This window comes from Ciconia boyciana, chromosome 4, assembly GCF_034638445.1.
Source record: "Ciconia boyciana chromosome 4, ASM3463844v1, whole genome shotgun sequence".
Classification (NCBI taxonomy): domain Eukaryota; kingdom Metazoa; phylum Chordata; class Aves; order Ciconiiformes; family Ciconiidae; genus Ciconia; species Ciconia boyciana.
The window spans coordinates 54,077,935-54,100,287 of record NC_132937.1 but is presented as its reverse complement, the minus strand read 5'-3'; the positions used below and the strand labels follow the sequence as shown (position 1 = coordinate 54,100,287).

At 40.0% G+C, this 22,353-nt stretch overlaps 1 protein-coding gene across 1 annotated transcript in view; it reads right to left on the bottom strand.

Moving 5' to 3' along the window:
• ADAMTSL1 (ADAMTS like 1) overlaps nt 1–22,353 on the bottom strand; it is a 468,435-nt gene that overhangs the window by 93,093 nt on the left and 352,989 nt on the right. The window contains 6 exon segments of the mRNA XM_072860932.1: nt 346–430; nt 4,427–4,574; nt 5,845–6,049; nt 10,060–10,110; nt 20,997–21,135; nt 21,755–21,866. Of these exon segments, the coding sequence (XP_072717033.1) occupies nt 346–430; nt 4,427–4,574; nt 5,845–6,049; nt 10,060–10,110; nt 20,997–21,135; nt 21,755–21,866 (740 nt within the window).

Sequence of the window (22,353 nt, the reverse complement as noted above, 5' to 3'; positions counted from 1 at the left end):
TTCACAGGGATATTGTGAGAATAAATAAAGGTGCTGAGCTGCGGAGATACAGTGGTAGTGGGGAACATGTAACTACGTAGGTAGACAGACTCTCACTATATTATTGTAAATGACCTTAAATAAAACATGTATATTTTTGTTCAGATTAAATCTGCATTTGCCCTCTTGAATTCTGTCTCTTCATATCTAAGTGTGACACAGCCTTAAGCCCATTGATTTCCACAGTGCTGGGTTTAGCCTTCCACTCTAATGAAAGCCAAATACAATTTCAAGAGGCTGTGTTAGTTCAGCGCAAGCTGCAGATCCCCACATCATGAGAACAATAAGCAAATTTTTAAGACTTACGATGGTTCTTCAGACACCACTGCTCCTTCCTCCAGCTCTTGAGCCTGCTTATACCATGGCAACTTTGCTTCCACAGGGAGTTTCTCTATGGAACAAACATGAGCATTGAAAATAGGAAGCATGCAGTAAAGCTGCTACATGTGCCAGCCTCCTCTCTCTCGACGAGCATGCCTGTGATGCACATGTGCCTTCATCCACACGGAGGCTGAGCACAAAGAAGAAAGAGAGAGAAAGGAGAGCAGGAGAGAGAGAAAGAAACTTCTTCGTCACCTGGACTATAATGCTTACAAGGTTACATGGCCAGATAGTTCACTGCTGCAGCTAGAAGACCTATGGTGTTCTAAAGCCAAAAAAGCAAATTAAGTCACTTTTCAGACTATGCAACTGGGCTGTAAAAGTAGGCACTTTGGAAAGTATTTTTTGGAGAAAGTCTTGCAAGTGTAACAGGCCTCCATTGATACTACAAAGGCAAAACATATAAAATTCCTGCGTTTACCCTTAATTTTTAGAACTTCGGAAGACACATTAAGCTTGCTTTTGATAGATTACAAAAAGGAAGAAAACCCTGATTTGATGAGTGATACCACAAAAACAGAGAAACTGTAATAAAATGGTCCAGCTATACTTTTCAACTTTACCAGTTCATCAGCTACATGGATTTAAAAAAATGAGCTTGATACTTTTTCTGTCATTTATGATGGAAAACAGTAGAGCTGCTTTTCTTCCCCTCCAGGATGTGCACGCAGCATAATGAGCTGCTCTGCTCTGGGGAGCGCAGGGCCATGCCGCTTTGTGAGCCAAACTCCGCTTTCATGCAGTGTTAAAGTGGAGTATTTTAGCTGAAGGCAGTGGAGCTGTTTTAGCTCTACAGGGGTATATAGCAAAAGCAAATTTAGCACTATAATTTGAGAAGGAGCTCTGCCTTTCAACAAAACGTTCTGGGCGAGGATCAGGGGAAAAAACACAAACAAAAGGGAGCGAGACTCAGACCACTGAGGAGAACCAGGGCCAGACCTATTTGCCACTCACAAATCACCTAAGCCTTTTGGGTTTATATAATGCACAAGTTTGTACATGCCAACAGGAGCAGACTAATGTCATTCAGAATAGTTAGGAATTTTCTGTGACTGTTGTGCACAACAGTGAACCTTTCACATACACACACGAAATTTCCTGTCTGTCAGTTGTATCATAGAGGAACAACAACTTAGAACTTGATTTCACAGCTACTGCAACTTTAGTCAAGCAAATTTCCTTGGAGCAAGTTATTAAATGAGGAAAAAAGGGACAGTAATAGAGTTACTATGCCTCTCTCAGAAACAGCTTGACAACCTCTTACTGTAGCATATTTATTAGTGACATTTAAGGATGAATATTTGCCAGCACAGCTCTTAGTTTAATCTATATTTTACCGCATTTGCTATCCAAAATATGTAGGAGATATTTCTATTTATATGTTCTGCAGCTTGTTTTATGGGTTTTGGAAAGCCAAATCTTACTTCTGTGCTTTTTTGCTTGGATGCAAGTGCTTGTAAAAAGCAAAAGCTCTTGTGTACCGTTGCCTGTTATGTGACTTTTTAAATAACTTTTCTTTTTAAGAGGTGTAGTTAATTATCATCTACACTGTAAAATGAGTTAGAGGATTAGAAATGTTGATGTTGTACAGTGTGCTTTGACAAAAAAGAAAGAATAAAAAGCACTCCTAACATAAGCTAAGGAGGAATTTTTACCTTTGGAGATTAAAGTAAAATCTCTCCCTTTATAAAACAGTTCCAGTAAAAACACTTAAATCCCATATTATACAGAGAATTGTTTTAGATGAATACACCTTCTCTGTTAAAAATGAAAATCATTACTTAATCCAGGGATATACTATTTTTTTCCCATTATTGGTGTAAGATAAAGTGCCTCAGTGCTTGAATAAACTAAAATGAAATAAATTACATGAACTATTTGCGTTCTCTTTGTGTTTAGCACAGTGTATTAAAAGAAGAGGGAATTCCACATTTTTTGTCTTGCTGCTTCAGTCAGCTAGGAAGATTGTTTTTCTGCTTTCTGTTAATCCGGCTCCAGAAGGAAAAAGCAGCTAAGACTAAAACTTAGAGGAGAGGTACTTTGGTACCCCTACTGCTCTAAATTTCTAACTCTAGATTTGTGAAATAACAAGGATGAACTTCCAGCACATAAATAGAATAATCTGGATTGGAAGAGACCTCTGGATATCATCTGGTCCAACTCTCTTCTGAAAGCACGATTCAGCCTTCAGGTACATGGGTCTTCAAACATTACCACTTGCATTATGGAGGGAGAACTTTGAGAGCGTTGCAGAACCAAGATGAGGAGTACAATTAAACCCAAGCAAAACAGTATGCTTCGCGTAGGACTTTCCATCCCACAGGAAAAAATGGAAGAAAGAAATAACTGCCTACAATCAGAAATTAATCATGTATATACTGCAAAGCACAGCATAAGAGTTTATCCAGGGTAAAGATGCCACTGTGTTGCAAGGGTGGGCTTCCAACAAACAGCAATTTACTTTGTTCCCACACAAGTCCCATTGGAAGAGACTTCTTGACATCTGTCATCTTGCAGGCAAGCAAAGCTTTCCTAGCTGGTCCTGCACCCTTCTCAGGTTTCCTAAACAGAAGTCAGTTCTGGGTGGTTTGCAACACCTGATTATTTTGTGTCTCACTGCATTTTGCTTACACGGTATGCTGCAGGCAGACACGATCTTTCTTTACCTGTCCTCTGAACACCACAAACATATAAAGCCCCATAAAAGCAACTGACTGACAGAGCCCAAACCCACTGAATCTCTGTATGAAGCTCAGAGTCATGCTAACACAGTAACAAGGCCTTTTTTTTTCATCTTGGAAGGTGGATGGTGTGAGATCATGTTGGCCAGCAAAATGCAGTGCAAACATACCCATTGCTCCCCAGAGGCCCTGTGTCTGGGTTTTGCCACTTCGGTGGCTGGCAGACACAGTGAATTCTCATGGTCCAGATAAACTGGAATCTTTAAACTTGGCAAGTGCACGCATAATCGGCCACTGAGTGCAGAAATTAAAATTCCAAATTTCACTGTTCCATCTTTGATCAGCATGAGGTCACGGGTCACTCTTCTTTCACACAGCCTCATAATAAATGCTCTTAATATCTATCATGATAGAAATTCATTTTTTAAAAGGAATTGATTTCTTCTTATGCTGGGCTTTAAGTCTTCAGTTTAGGAAAATTAAGTTCACCTACATTGCTGTAGCCCAGAAGTTTCCATAAGTTAGTCAGCATACAGACACAGAGGTTGTATCAATAGAGCTGTATATGTACACAAACACATGCATGCTCTTATACCTGTGGAAACAGTCAAATATTTATGTCTGCTGCACCTGGCCACTGCCCATTACTCCAATCCAGTCTCCAGGACTTTTTCTAACATTCCCACCCCATAAGAACCCCCAAACAGCTGCGGAAATATTTTCTCCTTCTCTCAACAAAATGGGGTAAATGATTTACCCCAGTATTACTCTCTGTCCGAGGCCCAAGTCAAGAAACATTTCTATACAAATTGTGAGTACTCCTTGCTATAAGATGCTTCAAGTCTAACAGTCTGACAAATTTTGCAGCCTTGCTAGAGAGAGGAATGTCATGTTGGGATATGCAATGCTTGCTCCTGGCCTATTTCAAGTTCCAAGTTATGAACAGGCACTTTAAAATTATGGTTACAATTATCTGCCATAAATGTTATTTATATATTTAATTCCTTTTAAAATACAGGGCAAGTTTAGCCCAGACACAATCAGTGAGGTCAAACCTGCTTACACTATGGCCAAATTTACATTTATATTTCTTGGTCTGCTGGATCACAAATTAACAGTGAAAACCCAAGAGCTTGTAAGACAGAGGAAGGGGAGAGCATTCACTTCAAGTTGCCAGCAGGCAGACTGGAATAGAAACGGCAGGCCTTAAAGGTGCAAATTCACAACTCCGGTTGCAGGTGGAAACAGTGCTACCAGCAACAAAACAAAACTGCTCAACATGGAAGAGTTCTGAAAAATTTAGGAGAGTCCTTCTGCCTCATTACCTTTGGGCTTGTAGCAAGGAGTGGGTACGATGCATTCTTCTTTTATGTGTGGCTTTGTTTTAGGACTACAGCCTCCTGTATGCATCCCCCTGTGATCAATGCAAAGGACCACACGGTATCTGAGTCCTTGTCCACAGGTCACAGTGCACTGGGGAAAAAAAAAAGGAAAAAAAAAGGTCCATATGACATGTCACAGGAATGATAAATAAAAGGCGAATATGCAATAGAAGTATATGTACATCAGGGAGCAAAACATGATACAGAAACACCCAGCCCTCCTGAACAGAAATTATTCATAATATTTGGTAGTTATGGATAAGGTATAAAATTGGCTGAAATTTTTGCCTTTTCGCTTTGCACTTTTACTTGGTTTGGACATTTTGCCACTGGATTTCTCTTGCAGTGGCACCCTCTCAGCGTTGGCTACTTGGTTTGTGGCCATCCATCCCATATTGGACATGCTCAGTTACACCCTGTCAGTTTCATCTGGAGCCACTCCACTTTGCTTGGACAAAGTACTGGGGCTTATGGGTTAACAGGGGTGACACTCAGCTATTTTGGAACATGGCACCAAACAGAATGGGAAACTATTTGGGCTTTCTTCCCTCAGACAATTTCTTAAGTCTTTTTAAATTTATTTTTGGTAAGGTAGGTCAATTTTTCCCCCTGTACAGACTGTTTCAGAAGTGGTTGCATGGGAGAGGATCAAAACTACCAACCAGTGGCGAGGGCTATGGATACTACCAATATTACTTTGCTCTTGGATAGCAGCTTTCATCTGGAAATCACTAAACACTTTGCAATCAGTCAAGAACATCTCACCTGTGGGTAAGCTAGCTTAGCTTCTAAAACACATTTTACTTGTTGAGAAACTAGGGTGGTGAGAACTACATTCAAGATTCTTTATGTACAAAATCAAAGTACTTTTCTACTTTCGTAGAAAGACATTCCAAAGATATTTACTTTCGCAGAGGAGGAAAGGTGAGTCAGGAATAGACAACTACAAGCATCAAAGAGCAGAGTCATTTATGGCCTTATGTATTTCTGGAAATTTCTCAGCAATTCATGGTATTCAATTTACGGCTGAAACGTTTGTAATAAAGATATACCATTACATGCTTACTGGTTTTGTTTTGTGCATTTCATTTTTGTTCCCAGTCTATTAGTAGAAAGTCACTAAATAACATTACAGATCTGATTTATTTTTCCATCATTCTCCTTAATCATGTTAATTTTATTAATACATTATTCCTGAGTATTTACTTTGCAGTTAAACAAATAACATAATTTAAAACAGCGGTCATGGTAATAATGAAAGAAAGTAGTGAATGTTCCTACTTCCATAAGATCACTAAACTATAATTTAAGATATATTCCTGGTGCGGTAAATACAAAACCAACAAAGCTAAGCTGATTACCGGAGACCATTCCTGAGCAAGCCACTTTGGGCAGTCAAATATATTGCAAGGCTGGACAACGGGCATCTTTGGAGTATACATGCATTTCCATTCTTCCACGGGGCTGATATGCCCCTGAATGTCTTCTTCCACACATGAGACGCTGCGGCTTTGAATTCCCCCTCCACAGGATGAGGAACAGGCAGTCCAGGGTGTACTTTCCCATCTGGGGAAAAAAGAACGAAAACAGAGAGGCATCAGGAAAAGGAACCCTGCTGCCCCCACCCCCACCCCCATCCCCCAAATGCGTAAACTGCTGCCTGCAGGAGAGTTCTTTTTCTGAGTAATGTCAGTAAAAATAAATCATATTTTCATAAATGACCATGACAGCAAAGCACTCTCATGGCTGCTGTCTTTAAGTCACAGATTACTAATATGAAATATCTTCTCTCCCACTAACCAGGTGACTACTACCACGGAAACTCTAACTACATTTAACTTAATCCTTTTATTTAATTGATGGGATTATCATATCTTCACAATTGGTCATGTTCTGAGGAATCTTTGTCACAAATTACTGGAAGCTCAGTGTGCTCTGAAGCAGATGCTCCTTTTGCAAAAACATACAGGGAAACAGCAGTGTTTCTTTCTAGGGACACAACTGAGTTGAGGGGAAAAAAAGAAGATGGGAGGAAATTACCAAAAAGAAAACTTGACTATACTGATAGGATACATAGCCTCTGATGGACAAACCACATGGGCCTTGTTTCCTTACAGTTGAGGCAGTGAGAGGAACTGAGAAACTCGCTTTTCTCTAAAGGTACCATTTGCGAATGTAATGACAAATCCACAGAACAACGTGTATGTTCTGAAAAGCTATGCATACTTATGAGAATAATCCTTTTTTTACAGTGATGCATATACAACAATGTATGTATTATTTTATATGTGTACATGTCTGTCCACATAAAATAGTCTGGTATTTCCTCTCTTATATTCAAGCCATGGTCAAAGAGAGGATCCAGGACTGTTGTCATGATCCATTGTGGCTATTCCTGTATACTCCTGTGCATACCTGATGGTATAAAAGTGTGCATGCTGTATCTACCTGGGAACATTTCACAAAATCTTTTTTTTTTTCCCCCCAAAGGCCTTGATAAAGTCCTTTGGAAAAAGGTCTTTTGAAATAATGTTTAAAACAATGATTTTGGTCATAAGTTTCATTTTTTGACTTAAAAAAATTGTTTTTGAGGAAAAAAACCCACCTGTTTCCTCTTTCAGGCAAGAAGGAAAAAAAGTGAATGGTGAGGATTTTTTTCTCCCACTTGAAGCAAAGGAATTATTTCTATTAAGTAACACTTACAGGATCACCAAGATGGTTAAGCAACATGAAAAATGGTTATCTTTCCCTCTGATTTTTCATCATATCAACCCATCTTTTTCTCATCAGCTCCAGTTCATGGAAGCACTACCCACACTTGGCTACTGGCTGAAAGTGCCATAAAACTCGATGTGAAATGGCTTATGTTAATGGCTCTTTATGAATGGCAAACCCACTGATTAATTCTACGACTTATCACTAAGAAGTGCTGAAACAATGTTTACATCATGCCATATCCATCATCGTGTTCTCAGCATAAGCCACATATGTCACGAACAGGTAATTTTAGCAATGTTTTTAGTTCAAATGTGTTACCTGTGGCTCTGCTGAACAAGTTTCCCAGCATACAGCTAAGGTTTCTCACTTACACAAATCTAAATGAAGAGGCCTCAAACTGAAACTCATGAACAGCAGAAACTGCCGCAGCCAGCCTGAGCCAGCTCTTCCCAGGCATAAAAGCAACATGGCACCAGGGAATGCCCTGGAGTCTTTGGGACAAGTTTCCAGATGTCTTAGGCAACCTCAGCAATACCAAGCAGCTTAAATCTAGGCAAGCAGTTTGGTCCTCAGGTTTTGTACGAGTGTAAGGTAAGAAGGTGAAGTTTCTCTGTTGCACGTCTCTTAAAGCAGGTGTCACAGCTCCTTTTGAGGTACAAAGAGTGCAACATGGACTGAGAATTTGGGAAAGGAATTGGTGGTGCATTATAAGTAAGCACGATATCTGCTGAACTATACCTTTCCCTCTTCATGATAAAATTCAAGGCTGAGGGATTGCAGTAGGGAAATCTTGCAAGAATGCCTTCCCACATTTGGTCTCCACTTCTCCTGGAGTGTTTGTCACTCTCCTCTGTCCCTGGTATACTTGCCAGTCTCAGACACGTAATGCAATCAGGGCCTCTCTGGTTGATTGAGGGTTTTTTTGTTTGGGTTTTTTAAAAGGAGCAAAGACATTTTTCATCCCTCTGACTTGGCCCCGTCTCATGCCAGCCTCGTGGTCTGTTCAGTTTCTGCTGCCTCTGAGGTCTGGAGAAGAGACGTGTGGCTGTGTCTTCCCTCTTGGGGCAAGGGAGGAAGACTTGAGCCCCGTTCGTGGATTCATAGGAGCACATGTGGGAGTGGGGGAGAGGGAGAAGAGGGAGAGCAGCAGCGAAACCACAGAGGGAAAAACTGGGGCAGAGGTCCCAGCCACAGTTGCAGCCTGAGCAATTGATGGGGGGGTTAAAGGAGAATAGTGTGGCTGGGAGAGTGGATGTAAAGGGACTGTTACAGGGTGAGACCATAATCCATAACAGCTTGAGAAACAGTCTCAGCCTTTTGATCATTTTCAGGGAATGGTTTCTTTTTTGCTTTCAGTGTTACTGAAAGCCAAATACCTCAGGGCATTTTGATCCTGAATTTTGGATTTTCTTCAGCAGTAAAAAAGCCTCTGCCTAGCTGCCAGCTCAGGATGCTTTTTCCTTGAATACAGTCCCTCCACTGTTAAGTACTGCTGAATCATCCTCTGATATAAAATTGTTCTCCATCTTTTGTCAATGTACATGCCCTTTGTACACGATTGAAATAAAATCTTCTTTATTCAAAGCTGGAGTGTTAAAACCTGTATTAATATTCTAGCTTCTATATTTCTGACTAACAGAGGTTTAATATTCGAGGTTAGGAGGTATGTATGTGGGGTTTTTTTAAATAAAGAACAGATAAATGTATTTTCCAGAAAAAAGGAATTAGATGCAGGGACATATTTTATAAGTGTATCTCATGAATATTTGGTGGTACTGACTGTGTGTACAAAACCATAAGCATTTAGCTAGGAAGAGAAAAGCCTAATCCAAATGACACAGATCATTGATAAAGGGTGTCAACATGAATGGCAGCCACAATGCTTGGCAAGTAAGCTGCTCTCCTCCTGGTCTTCTTGCTCACAGTTTGGGGTGGGTCCATCATTTGGCTGGAGATTCTGTTGAACGTGAATGCACTGCACTTGCACATTTGATGCTGAAAGCTCTCTGCATTAGACCTCACGATGGTTTGAGGGAGGCCGTTTCCTCACCAGGGTGAGACTAACACATTGCCTAGGCCATTCTTTCTGTGATTTCATATTCCACGACACAATACATTACTGAAGAAGGAAACACAGCACAATGCTATTGCATGTCCAGGCAGTATTTCAAAACCAAAGGGTTATTATCGTTCAGCTACCAAACAGTTTTATCAGCACCAGTCTTATTCACTGCTTTAAGAGTAATTACTCATGTGATTATTTCCGTGAGAATCTCAAGTCTTACATTAAAGACATTTTAATGGTGAGATAATTAATAACACAAATAAGGCCTTGATCTTATTCCTGCCCCGATCTCTGATTTCTTAGAAAAGCCAATGGATTAATGCCTGTGGGGAAAGCCTTAACATGGGTTTGCAGGATCAGAACACAACACTAATACCGTTTAAACCCAAAATCTCACAACTTATAAGCACGCAAGAAGCAGCACTGCCAGAGAGAGAGAGAAAGTCTGATGGTTCATTACAATACCACAGGTTATAGTCTTGTTCAGAAATGAGTGAAGGGAAGAAAAAGGAAAGGTGTGGGAGGCGGGTAGCAAAAGACAGAAATGAAGGGATCACACACTTAATAAGTCTGCCTTGCTGTTTCAGCTAGAATATCGTTTCAGTTCTCCATCAGCAGAATTTATAGTAACAGGTTAGCACTTGCACATCTCTAAGTTAATCTGCAGGAGTTCAGAGCAAGAGAAAACAGCATCTGTTAACTTAGTTTGAGAGCAAAGCAGAAATGCAGAGAAGAGAAAAAAAGAAGTAAATGGATTTGTTAATCCTAGCATCTGGTTGACTGTTTTACGTACCGAGGAAGGGGATGGTAGAGGTCATAGGGCATGATCTGCTTGTATCCATCACTGTTAGGAACAATAATGCCAACCCTCTGAGTAGAAGGTACACATAATAAAATAAACACTAAATGATTACATTATACAGCTTTTATTACTCCATATTACAAAAAACCCCAAACAAACAAGATATTTTACCTAAGTTGCTATCACATTTAAAACAAAACTTATGCTCACATCCTACTGAGTTGTTCAAAGAATAAACCACCAATTACTACTTTATTCTTATGAATATATTACTGTTTGACTAAGAAGCAATCCACTACCACAAGTGATCCAAATGAGTTGTCCAAATATTATTTAAATTCATGAGGTTACTATCTGCCATTAAAAAAAAATAAAATAAAAAATCTATACTTAATACTTTCTTGGAGCTTGGATCCAAAGTCACTGAATACAATAAGGGAACTTCTATCTGCTTCAGAGACCTCTAGATCAAAGCCTTTTTTAAACTATTATATGGTTGTTTCTGCCCTTCGGATAAAACATCTGCTTTTACAGGTGCTGGGATTAGAAATTCGGGGAATCCCAGTGCAAGAATTCAAATCTGCAATTCTTGTCTCTCCACCTTAAATAAGTCCAATTTCATTCATCTTCAGAACCTGCCTCTTTGTTTGTGTTTTTCTGGAAGAAGGAAGGAGCTGGAGAGAAGACTAACATGTCAGGTTGTTTGTTTGTTTGTTTTTGGTGTTGTCATGGCTTGGTTTGCTGTAGTGTTATTGGTATAATATCTAAATAATATAACATTTAAAGGTTATAGAAGGCAATAGGGTAGATCAAAATTAGTAATTATCTGAACCATAATCATGCCAGTTATGTGTGAGATGGATGTCACTTGACTTGTTGGCAGCTACAGGGTCTCACTGAATTACTAGTCTGCAATTTCATCTTTTGTCTACACTTTTTATAGATTCTGACTCAGAGTAACTCTACCCATGTTGTCTCCCAATTATCACAAGTATCTATTAATGTCAAATAGATGATCCCAGAGCATCTCATCTACCGGTTTCATCAAAGCCACTGTGCACCAGCCGACTTGGATGGGGCAGCTGGGCAGAACCATCAATGAGTGAATGGCAGTTGCATTAAAATAAGAAGTGTGTCCCTACCCAAGTTATGGAGAGAGGAAACTGACTGAAAAGAATAAAGGTGGTTTTTGAGAGCCTTATACAGATGAGAAGTGTTAGGTATGCTTCTACAGATTTCTGCAAGGGGAAATGAGCAAAGAAGGGGGAAGGGAGAAAGTATTCTCCATCCTCAACACAGTTCACTGAAAAATGCTGTAAGCATTCAAAGAAGTCTTGTCATGCTAAGGCTAAAGGGGTCCATTCTCCTTTTAGTCAACAGGGTTTTTATGTGCATAAATTGTCCATGATAGGAGAATGGATCCCATTGTGTTTTCACAGTGAGGAGTCAGTGCCAGGTCACCATGCTGGAATTTTCCAGCTTAAGCGCAGGAAGATGCTGGAGCCCTGGGAGTGTGTGATGGGGACTAGACAGCTCCCTCTAAGATTAGCAGCCTCTGCAGTCACAGGACCCCTCTGCGTGAGTGTTCATATTTGCATCTTCGGAGAGCTGCCTGTCTCCACAAAAATCTAAACATCTAGGAGAGGCAGTTCTGGCACAGAAAAACTTTGGAAAAGGCAAATGGGTCAATGAACAAGGCTTTTCAGACTTAACTTGATGGGTAAATGCCTGGAGAAGTTTGAGAAATTGTGTACTAGTATTTTAAGAAGATGGAAGGGGACTTTTTCTGTGGTTTTTTGCTCATGCTTTTGGGAATCTCCGTTGTTTTCCTGACTCTTCTACCACTGCTGCTGAAGTTCCACTCTGAAGGCTTTTTCACTTTCCAGATCATCAGCTTGCTGAGGAGTGGTTGGAAAGAAGATTCATATAACAAGTTCAGAAATGAAATAATTATACTATAAAAGCATCTACTGCCTAAGAAAGAAACAGATTTCAAAACATTTCTCACTCATTGCAGTGAAAAATGTTTTCTTTCTAATAAACATGGTCTGTATGCATAATCCAGGTCTACATGCATTAGAATGCATAATATCCAAGGCCATTCCAATGGAAATAACCATACCACATCCAAATACTGTTGTGAAGATGAAATAACATTTACAAAGCACTAGATTAATATTGTCATTGGAAAGGTTTGACCCTCAAAGAATTTTGCATACATAAATTGCATTTCTGTAAATGGTATAGAGCTCCACAGAATTACTGACACTGTCCCTGTGCATATGTGAGGGGCTGCCAAAGGCTCTCTTTCTGTTACTGCAAGATAATGACACCCAGCAATGTAAGTGCCATGGACACAGTGGAGGAAAAAGACTCCCACAGTAATACACAATGGCTTATTTATGACTTTAAAAATCAGCTTAAAGATACAACAGAACAGCAGATGGTCATTGTACCATTAATGGCAACTGCATCTTAGCTAGTCTTGTGTGGTTTTTTTGAGTGTGTTCCACAAAAAAAACAAGCCTAAGTGAACTATTTAAGAAACATCTTAGAGATTACTTTGGTGAATCCTGTACTTTTTGACTGGACAATGTGGTTTAAATTCCATTAATCTATCAGTCCATCATACTCCTATAAAAAGATGGAAGAGATCTAGTTTATGGGCTTTGTTCACTACATATTCACTGTATATATATATATATATATACTCAGACAATGCAAAGGGGATGGCGTGCTAAATGAACAGAGCAGATAATAATTCCTCCACTACACCTAGAGCAAACCTGCTTTGGCAGGACCAGGAGCACAAAGCAAATTATTTTGAAGATCTGTTGTGTCTCATATGTCTGAAATCTCCAATGCCTTTCAGACCAACAAGTTGTGTTATATACTCTGCAGATTGGTTTGTTTTCCTCCTGAGTGCTGGCAGCTTCAGCACAGTTGCTCTTCCAAGGCACATGTCCAGCTGGAGCAGGAGCTGCACATGCCAGAGGTGGGTGTGCTGCACCCAGGTCTGCCATCTCTGCAAATGTTCAGCTTTCCCCTGGGACAGGTGCCTGCAGCCGCATTCCTTGAAAGTCATGTTCGGCGTTTTCTTCCCCAGTGGCTCCTTTCCTCCTTAAGCTACCCGCTTAGCACGACTGGCAGGCACGAATGCCTTTCTCCCGTAGCTCCCCAATGACTCCCTCTCTGACAAGGTGCCAGCCCTTCCCGCCTTCCTCTCCTGCATGCCCACAGCTCTTGGGTCAGGCACCTGCTGAGCCGAGCAGGGGCATGAGAGCTAGAGCTGGGAGAAGAGCCAGCAGAGAGAAAGGGCTTATCCCCCTCGAGGTGCCTCAGGTGTGACCTGCATGTGTGATGGGTGTGACCTGCAGGTGTGACCTGCATGGGGATGATGTGCCGAGGCTGGGAGTGGGTAGAGGCACCTGCTGGTCCTGTCCTGGTGCTCCTGCATCCTGCCGTGCCAGTGCCCAGATTCTGCAGGATGCTCACACGCCTCCGGCTCACAGCCTTCACTGCTGCTGTGGGCTCTGTTTCCTGGGGGTTTCCTACCTGCTGTGCTGCAGCCACAGGGCTGCCCACACTCCTGGGAAGCTGGAGCTGTCACACCTCTCTCCTGATGGGGACTCGCACAGTGAAGATTTAGGCCTTTGCTGAAATCTGTCGGACTTCAGAGTAAATGATCTGCCTTGGCAGGGACTATGTCATCTAAGCAATGGTTCAAAGTATGTCTAAGATATTAATAGCAATGGAGAAATAATAATAAAAAGTTGAAGTAGCTTAAGTTGGCTGTGGACAGCTAATTCATTAAGTGAAAGGAAACACTTGGAAGACCTGAAAAAGTTCATCACAAAAGACAAGAGTTTAGCATCTGAGCCAGCCTCTCCCTGAGAGCCATGATTATCACTGGACAGGTGACAAGCTTTGAAAAAGTCTCCAGTTTAATAGTACAAATCCTGACACTAAGGCAGTGTGTGGTACTGCACCCTCCCCTCACGGTCGTCTGTGAAGATGCCACAGTGCTATTATTATGTTATCACCTTGTGCTACAAGAACGCATTCTGCCCTGAGAAACAGGTATCGAGCCCCTCAGATAGACTGTACTGTTAATGTTTCCCATGTGTTACTCTAAAACTATCACTATTTCCATTCAGAGCTGGGGTAAATGACATTTACAGTAACACCACAGGTACAGGCAACATTGGCTTTTGAATGCCTACTTTTGCAGGTAGAGTATCGTGATTCTCAGTTACACTACCAGTATGAGTTACATTTCTGGTTTCTGGACCACCATGCTTAATCCTGAGATACAGATAGTATTGTGATTATCTTATCACATTACACTCTATCAGTGTGGAACGTGAAGAACTACCATGATTTTGTATTTGTGTATCCTTTTATATGGTCTTAGTACTTTATGGATTGGTAAAAGCCAATGTCCCCAGCCTAAACATTTTTAAATTGAATGTCGGCGGGTACTTAAATAACCTACTTAAAAAGGCAAAGACTGCTGAGAAAGCTATCCTTCTGTGTCAACCTCCAGAAAAATCTCATACTTTAGACATCATGTCTGTTCAGCACAACAGTACCTCACCTTTATAATAAATGACTTGTTCATGTTGTCCAAATTTCAAATTCTAAGAAACATATGGTTTACTTATTATTGCCATAGACTGCTAGAAACTAATCTCTTTACAGGGCTTGAAATGGGTGTCATCAATTTGAAGCAGCAAAAGTACTTCCTTCCTGTAGCATGACTGTAATGCTTCTAAAAAACGTATCCTTTTTTTACTCAGTTTCATATTTTATGGTGGTTTGGATGAGCAGTGTTTGATACAAAGATGGAAATTTGTTGTTATTTTCCACTACGAAACGTTAACAACTGAATATCCAGTGAAAATCTCTGTAAGTGACCATCTTACTACTTGTTGCAGTTTTGATCTCTTCTAGGACTTAAATAGACTACATTTCCCACAACTTCCTCTTGGACAAACAGATATCTGTATTTGATGCTCATAGCAGTACGAGAACTACTTTCCCACCTTACAGTTTGTTATCTGATGCATCCTAACAGCTCCTTTCTGCCTTTCTGTCTTTCTTTAATACGAACTATGTCCTTAGAGCTGAATTTGCTGTGCTAGTCACACCTTTTAACACTTTCACAAATGCTTCCTGGCACACCCTCCCTGCCTGTTCTGACAAAAGAGTTTTCTAGCTTAATTTAAATGCCTTCTACCCTGCCCAAAAAGTCAACGTTTTGTCTATTTGTCTTGAGAAGAAAATTGCCTCTTTAGGCATTAGGAGTATCTGCAGCTCATCTTTATCCTGCTCTTGAACTCAGGTGACACCGATTATGACTCCCAGAACATTGCCACTGCTGTCAGCTCCTTCTCCATCTACAACTCCTGTATCTGGAGGCATACGTACTGCCATTTCTACTCAAATGTAGCACTATTTCCAATTCAGCCTTCATGAAAACTTACCTGGTGGTTCCTTTCCTGCCACTCTGAATTGGTTTTGGCCTCCTAAACTTCTCCCCGCCTTTGTTCATGCATAATGCATCACTTTAGCTCATTTCTCCAGCAACCTTGGTAGTTCCTTGGTAAATTCTGAACTGTTCAAAAAATCACCCTCCATAAATATACAGTTGGAATGACTGATGTTTGTTGATTCTGCTCTCTCATTTGCAGGCAGCAAATTTAATTTGCAGTCTCACTTTTGCAGCACATGCAACTTCAAACATGCTGGTGCAAAAGGCTTGTTCTCCCTTCTGCTTTGATGGCTAAAACCTTCATGTCTCGTCTTCCCTAGAATGCCTATCTCTTGCTGTCTTTAGGATCATTCATATGCATATGATTGGCTGTGGAAATTGAGACCAGGCCCAGCAATCAGAGGCAACTAAGGTTCAGAGAGCACTGCAAGGCAGAAAGGCTTTGTCAACCCCCCTGTAACAAATTAAGAACTTAACTAAAAATGCAAATCCACAGAAATGACCATTTTCCCGAGGCAGAGATCAGGAAAGGGCGTTGTCATGACCAGCGTCCCACATTCATGCAAAAAGCTGGGGTGTTGTCAAAAAGCCCAGTATCTGTGGTAACTATGGGATCTTTTATGTGAAAGAGTATTCAAAACAAAGTTTAAATCTATTATATGTCCCAGTCGAGGGCAATAACAATAAGTGAGTCATTGTGTCTCAGACCCCTCTCATCACTGGAGATCTATAGCTGCTACTGTGTAAATCAGAAAGTGCAGCCCATCTTTTCAGGAACATACCAGCACTCCAGTTTTGTTCATCTTCCAGAAAGAATGTCGTGAAAATGGGAACACTGCACTACTGTGACACTTGGCTTATAACTGCTATCTAATATAACACCTTTAGGGAAGCTGATAACAAGCAAAAAAGTATGCATTTGGCAATTTCCTGCTTCAGCTGCCAATTTGTAATGAAGTGAGGAGACCTCTGTTACTGATTAGGAGAATACTCTATGTTGCCCTTTTAATCATGCATATTTACTCATTACTACCTTCTTTTCTTTTGAAGGAAATATATAAAAGTTATCATGCGCATGTCTTGCACTGTTGCCCTGGAAATTGTATATACTTTCACGTCACCACGTATATTGGGGAATTCTCACTACTCAGGGTTGCTCTGAACTGCCATAATATCCTAGCAGTCTTTTGTGTGCTTTTACTTAGCTAAAAATTAACAACTAGAAAGTACAATTTTATTTAAATTTAAATTTCTTTTTGCTGATGTCTGCCTCCGCCACCACCCAGTATGGATTTGATGAGTAGGAAGAGGAGTTTGCAATTTTGTTGGAGGAGTCCATAAACTGTAGATATCTGATAATTCCTTCAGGTGTCTGAGTGTTGAAAGTCTTCCTTGAACTAGAGATTTTTTCCCCAAACTTTCTACAGGTACTAAGATTATTTCTGGTGGCAGGCTCACAGATAATGCTCTAGACAAATTCCAGGATTTTTGCCTGTGCAGATCAGACTGGCATTACCGGCAAAGTGATAAAAACAAGCCCACATGTTAGAGGCTTGTTAATATGAAATTTTTGAGACAATTGTTGCATGAAGTTAGAATCTTTCCTGAAGATACCTTTAGAAATCCTTATACACCATTGAAATCTCCTAGTAAAAGCACCAGTAGAGCTTTTGTGACTCAGAAAACCCCACATTAACATGTAGCAGAGATAGGCAAAAAATAGAGGAGATTTGTAAAAATGCAGAACAGTGCAGCTGGGAATACCACTTAAAAGCTGAAGATGAAATCTAGAAGCAGCACTGATGTTGCTCCAGAGAGTATCCTGATGAGTCAGTGAATGATGAGTGGGATAAAAGCCTTCTTCATATTTGTAATAATTGCTTTTTGGAGGAATGCCTTTGAATTATGAAAAAAATAAATGGTATCTTCAGCTTGTAGCACCTCAGAGTTGTCCTAGGTAAGTGTTTAGCACACCCAGTTAAGTCAAATCTGAACAGACTTTTTCTCAAAGCAGAAAAAAATTCCATTCACCTTTCATTAGAGGATACCAGACAGGACGATACTGATGATAGCTAAAGAAACCTCCCATAAACCCTCCAGTTTGGATAGTTAAAAGATTTGAAATTAATTAAATATGTGAAATCTTAATGTTGGATTTTGCCACATAAAAGGAGAGTGGACTAGATGAACTGGGCGCTATTTACATCAGTAGACATTATATATGTATTTGCCAGTCAAGTATGGACTGTTGCAAAATCTTAGTGGACTATAAATAAATGGATCTTTTATTTCTGTCTTTCTAAGGCAGGAGCCAGATCTCAAACAAGGTCAATGAGAGAGGCTGGATGGGGCATTGATAGTACATAGGGACGAAAAGGGACTCGGTGTCATGATGCGTCATCTATCCTGCAAGACGCTAATTACCGGTCTTACTTAGGTGGATGGGCCACCTTTACTTAACCCAGAAAAGGAACACGTATAAACTATATCTGTTTGGTAAATAACCTTCCACACACTGCTTCTCCTGTGAGTATGTGAGGAGCTGGGTTTGCAGAAAGGAAAGTTGATTCATTTTCCACGTTTGTTCAGTCTAAACTTTTTTTGCTACTCATGATGCCAGCAATACTGGTAATTATTGCCATAATAAGCACAATAAAGTAAAACGTTTCTATGCACTAAGCCTAAAGAGGCAACTAATTGCAGGTCCACATGATACTCCTGGTATTAATTTAAGCTTTTCTTTCAGCCTGCCCTTTGCTGAAAAATTTAATGTAAGCTCTCCTACAGTAACCCCTCTCAGTTGCTTTATTCAGCGCCACTGTGGTCTTCCACGATTATTTTCTGTGGCATTCATTGACACACCATAGGAACAGTCAGCAACCACTAATCAGCTATGCCTCACTGGAACTGGGTTTGCCAGGAAAAATTAACATCTTCATTTTATACCGGCGGAGCAAAGCGGCTCCCACACAGCAAAGACACTGTAGAGGCAACACGCCCTCTTCGTTCACGCTCCTGACCCCGTAGTTCTGCTTCACCTACCCTCTTCCTGACCGTAAGAAAGCATCGGGATTCCAGAAGTTACCACAGATTTCCTCTGGTTTTCTGTCTGGGTTGTTGATTCTTGAATTCTTTACAAAGGCACTTTTGAAAATAATCATTTGCAATTTGGCATTCCGTGAGGATGTTTCCAAAAAGCCAAGTCCTCCCTGTTACTGCCTGTACCCTGGGACAGCATAGCTGTACTTCTAAATTACTCTCCCTCCCCTCAGGGTTTTTATATCAACAACTTTGCCTTGTTATGTCTTATATAAAACAAAAATTGCTTCCTGACATCTGCCCAGCTGTTATTGTTTTTTCTCTCTTTCCTCCCAAGTACCATGCAGTCGTCTGTCTTACCATTTGAGAATAAGTAATTTAAAATTATCGGGAAAAGTATGGAAAATATCCACAGTACAAATTCCAGAGGCAAATTACCTTTTTGACTCAGAACTGTATTTTAAAAAAATAGCAGCTTAGGCTTTAAAAAAAGAAAAGCAGCTACATAAAATTACTTTCTCATTGGTACTGTGAGAGGTGAATCTAAAAGACAGGTTCCATATCAATTCACACCTTTCAGAAATCCTTTTTCTGAGACGTTCATAATTAGGTCTCTTACCTTATCATACCTGGCCTCTACTTTACTGACATTTGTCTCAAACAATTCAAAGGAGAATTCAAAGAACCAATTTTTGATCTGAGAAAATCACTGAGGAAAAAATACAAGAACTTTATTATCGTAAGGTTTCTAGTTGCAACAGTTAACATATTTAAGTAACCTGAGAAATTAAATATATATATTTTTTGTGGAAAGTACTAGGACAAGAGAAGCCAGATACTGAACTTGACAGAATATTGTCAAAGGAAAAAATGGTCTTGTTGCATTGTGGGAAAGCAATCTCTAAGTTGAAGAATCACTTCTGAGTACACGCTCAACAGGAAATACTTTTCACAAAGCCCTAGTGAAGCTGCATTCTCAATATTATAACTTTAATACATCCTAATGAAACACGTGATAAAGTATGTAATTTAAAGAATGTACAATACAGCTGAGATAATGTTGGATTTTGAGATTTGATATTTCCACTTTTTAATTCTGGGAGATTTTAACTTAAAATTTAAAACTTTATGAGAACATTTCTGGCTTTTAATTATTTACAAACAGAATTACCATTAAAAATGTGTTTACTAGAACAAAGGAATATAAACTGCCATACACTCTGGCTAAATGTGTCTTCAGTGACGAAGAAACCTGAGTGTTAACTCCAGTTATGAAAAGTCAATGAATTTTAATGAAAACTATCTAGAAAAGGTAAAAACTATCTTGGGCTTGGAGTGATTTGTTCTGCTCTGATAATGCCTAGCTAATCTAAAGCTGGTATACCTGGTGTGGGAAGCAATCATCCTCAGTCAGGTGGATAACATAGTCCCATAGTTCCCTAAAGCATCCTTCTCCTCCTGGCTAGGACATCTTTTTTCTATAGCAACCTCCAGCCATCTGAAGAGCCATAGCAACTTTTTAGGTGACACTTGCTTGAACTCGCTTTATCAAACTTGGCACAAAACTAGTCCAGAAGGAAAGGAGCAGGTAAATAAATGCCTTTAGGGTATCCTTGCACGCATGCCTATTGGGCTGCGCTTAACCATCTCTTAGCAAAGCCACACAAGAGGACCAAAAGGTTTAGATTACACAAACAAATGCTTGCAGCTTATGAGCGGCTGCAGATTGACTTCCACTGAAATTCAGGGGAATCAGTACAACAAAGGACTGGTCCTTTTTTTTTTTTTTTTCTTTTTTTTCTTTTCTTTTCTTTTCTTAAACACAGGAAATCTGACTCTGTGATCTTACTACTTTTACTATTAATCTTCTGAGGAAGAATGCTTGGCAGGGGAGCAGACAGGAGTCTTTTGTGCGGGGCCAAAGGGTATTGATAATTAGAACAAATTCCTGCGTTACATTCTTACAAGCTGCCATGACGGCAAGTAAGCTTTTTATTAAGGAGAAAATGCAAAAAAACATAAAAATAATGCCTCTAATTGTGATGACAACCATTTTCCAACAACATTTTTACCCCAAGAGAATTTTTCCCGTCTCACTAACACTTAAGAGACGTGTTGATAATGGGATGGTATTATGGACAATTTGTTTTCTCACACTTTATAACATTTAATGAGGCAAAACACAATCTGAGGGGAAGAAACAACCATTTCAAATCAGTCCTTGCAATATGGAGGTGCTAAACAGAGGTCTGTTTCTACACGGTACATCCTCAGGATGAGAAGGAGGTTGAATTACATAGGCTAAATGACACTGTAAGCAATAGCAACAGAATATTTTCCTACTTTATTTTACTCCTTTAGAGCCCAGTATCTTTAAAAATTAGAGCTGACTGACCTTGCAGGACAAGGATCCAGATTACATTCTTGAAGTTTTGGCTTTGGCTTGATATTTTCAGGATAATAGTGACAGTATTGATCTGCTACTACCCGGTTGCTTCTCAGATCAAAACATTCAGCAGATGTCAGCTGATAACCTGTAATACACAGTGGAAGAAATAACATGTGATGTGGTGTTCTTCCTATCTCTTTCTGAAGTGCGTCTAAGTTCTGGTTTGGTAAAAAGCAAACTGAAAATATCAGCACTTTTGGACATAACAGCTGCTGTTTTCCAGACCAGATTGGAAACAACAACTTAAGTCACATGTAGTAGGAAACAAAAGATAACCAGTATGATCAAATAAAAATTCAGAAGCCTAGAGCAAAAAGAAAAAACAAAGGCTGAGGTTTCTTGGTCACTGAGACTCATACACTCCGTTTCAGTTCAGAGGGTAAAGCTGCTGGTGTGGGCAGGGGCAAATGGAGTCATCTTGTGATTCCAAAGTGGGCCCAAATCTCATCAGCCCTTATGTTTGACAGCTATAGCATTAAATGCAGTCATGTGGATATCAAAATGTACTTTATGTACAGAGCCTGGTATGATGCCAAAAAAATCTACAGGCTACTACCGCTGTTGCTACATCCCTCCTTTCATTTAGATGTAACTACTTTCATTTTCAGATTTTGCCCATTTTAAAGGTCCAAATTGCAGTGCAGCAGCTGGGACAGATCCTGTATGCAGATGACTGTTTCTGGAATACAGTGGTAATTCATTACCTCCTCCACAGGATGCTGAACAAGGAAAAAAATCAGTTTCCCTCCATCGGTGAACGATAGGCTGATAGAAGATAAACTGTACTGAACTGTCAGCAGCACCAGCATAGCGGATCTGAAAAAGATGTAATGCCAAAGAGTAACCTGACATAAATATCGGGAAGAAGCATTCTGCCACATGCATCTTGCAGCTTTGAGATGTCTTGCAGCTACATGAAATACCAGAGATACTTTGCAATAGGAAAATGAAATGCACAAAACAGATCATAGATTAGTGGCAAAATCTTGGCTGCAAAACACAGTCAAATAAATTTCTGGGCATAATCAGTGGCATTTCTGACCATTCTGAGACCATGTTCTGAAATAATGAATGCATAGTAAATGCACAGTTAGTGCTACTGAATAATTTTATGGAGACACAGTATATGGACTGATCTTTATTCCATTAGAAAATCACCTACCACTACTTGCTGTCCCTGCCACATTGACATGGATTTTAGATCTTTAATATTTCCCAAACACCTTCTGAGACCATGTATACTATATTAGATAGTTCAGAGTAAAAAATGGGAGGCTGTATTGTGAGAAATACAAAAATTAAA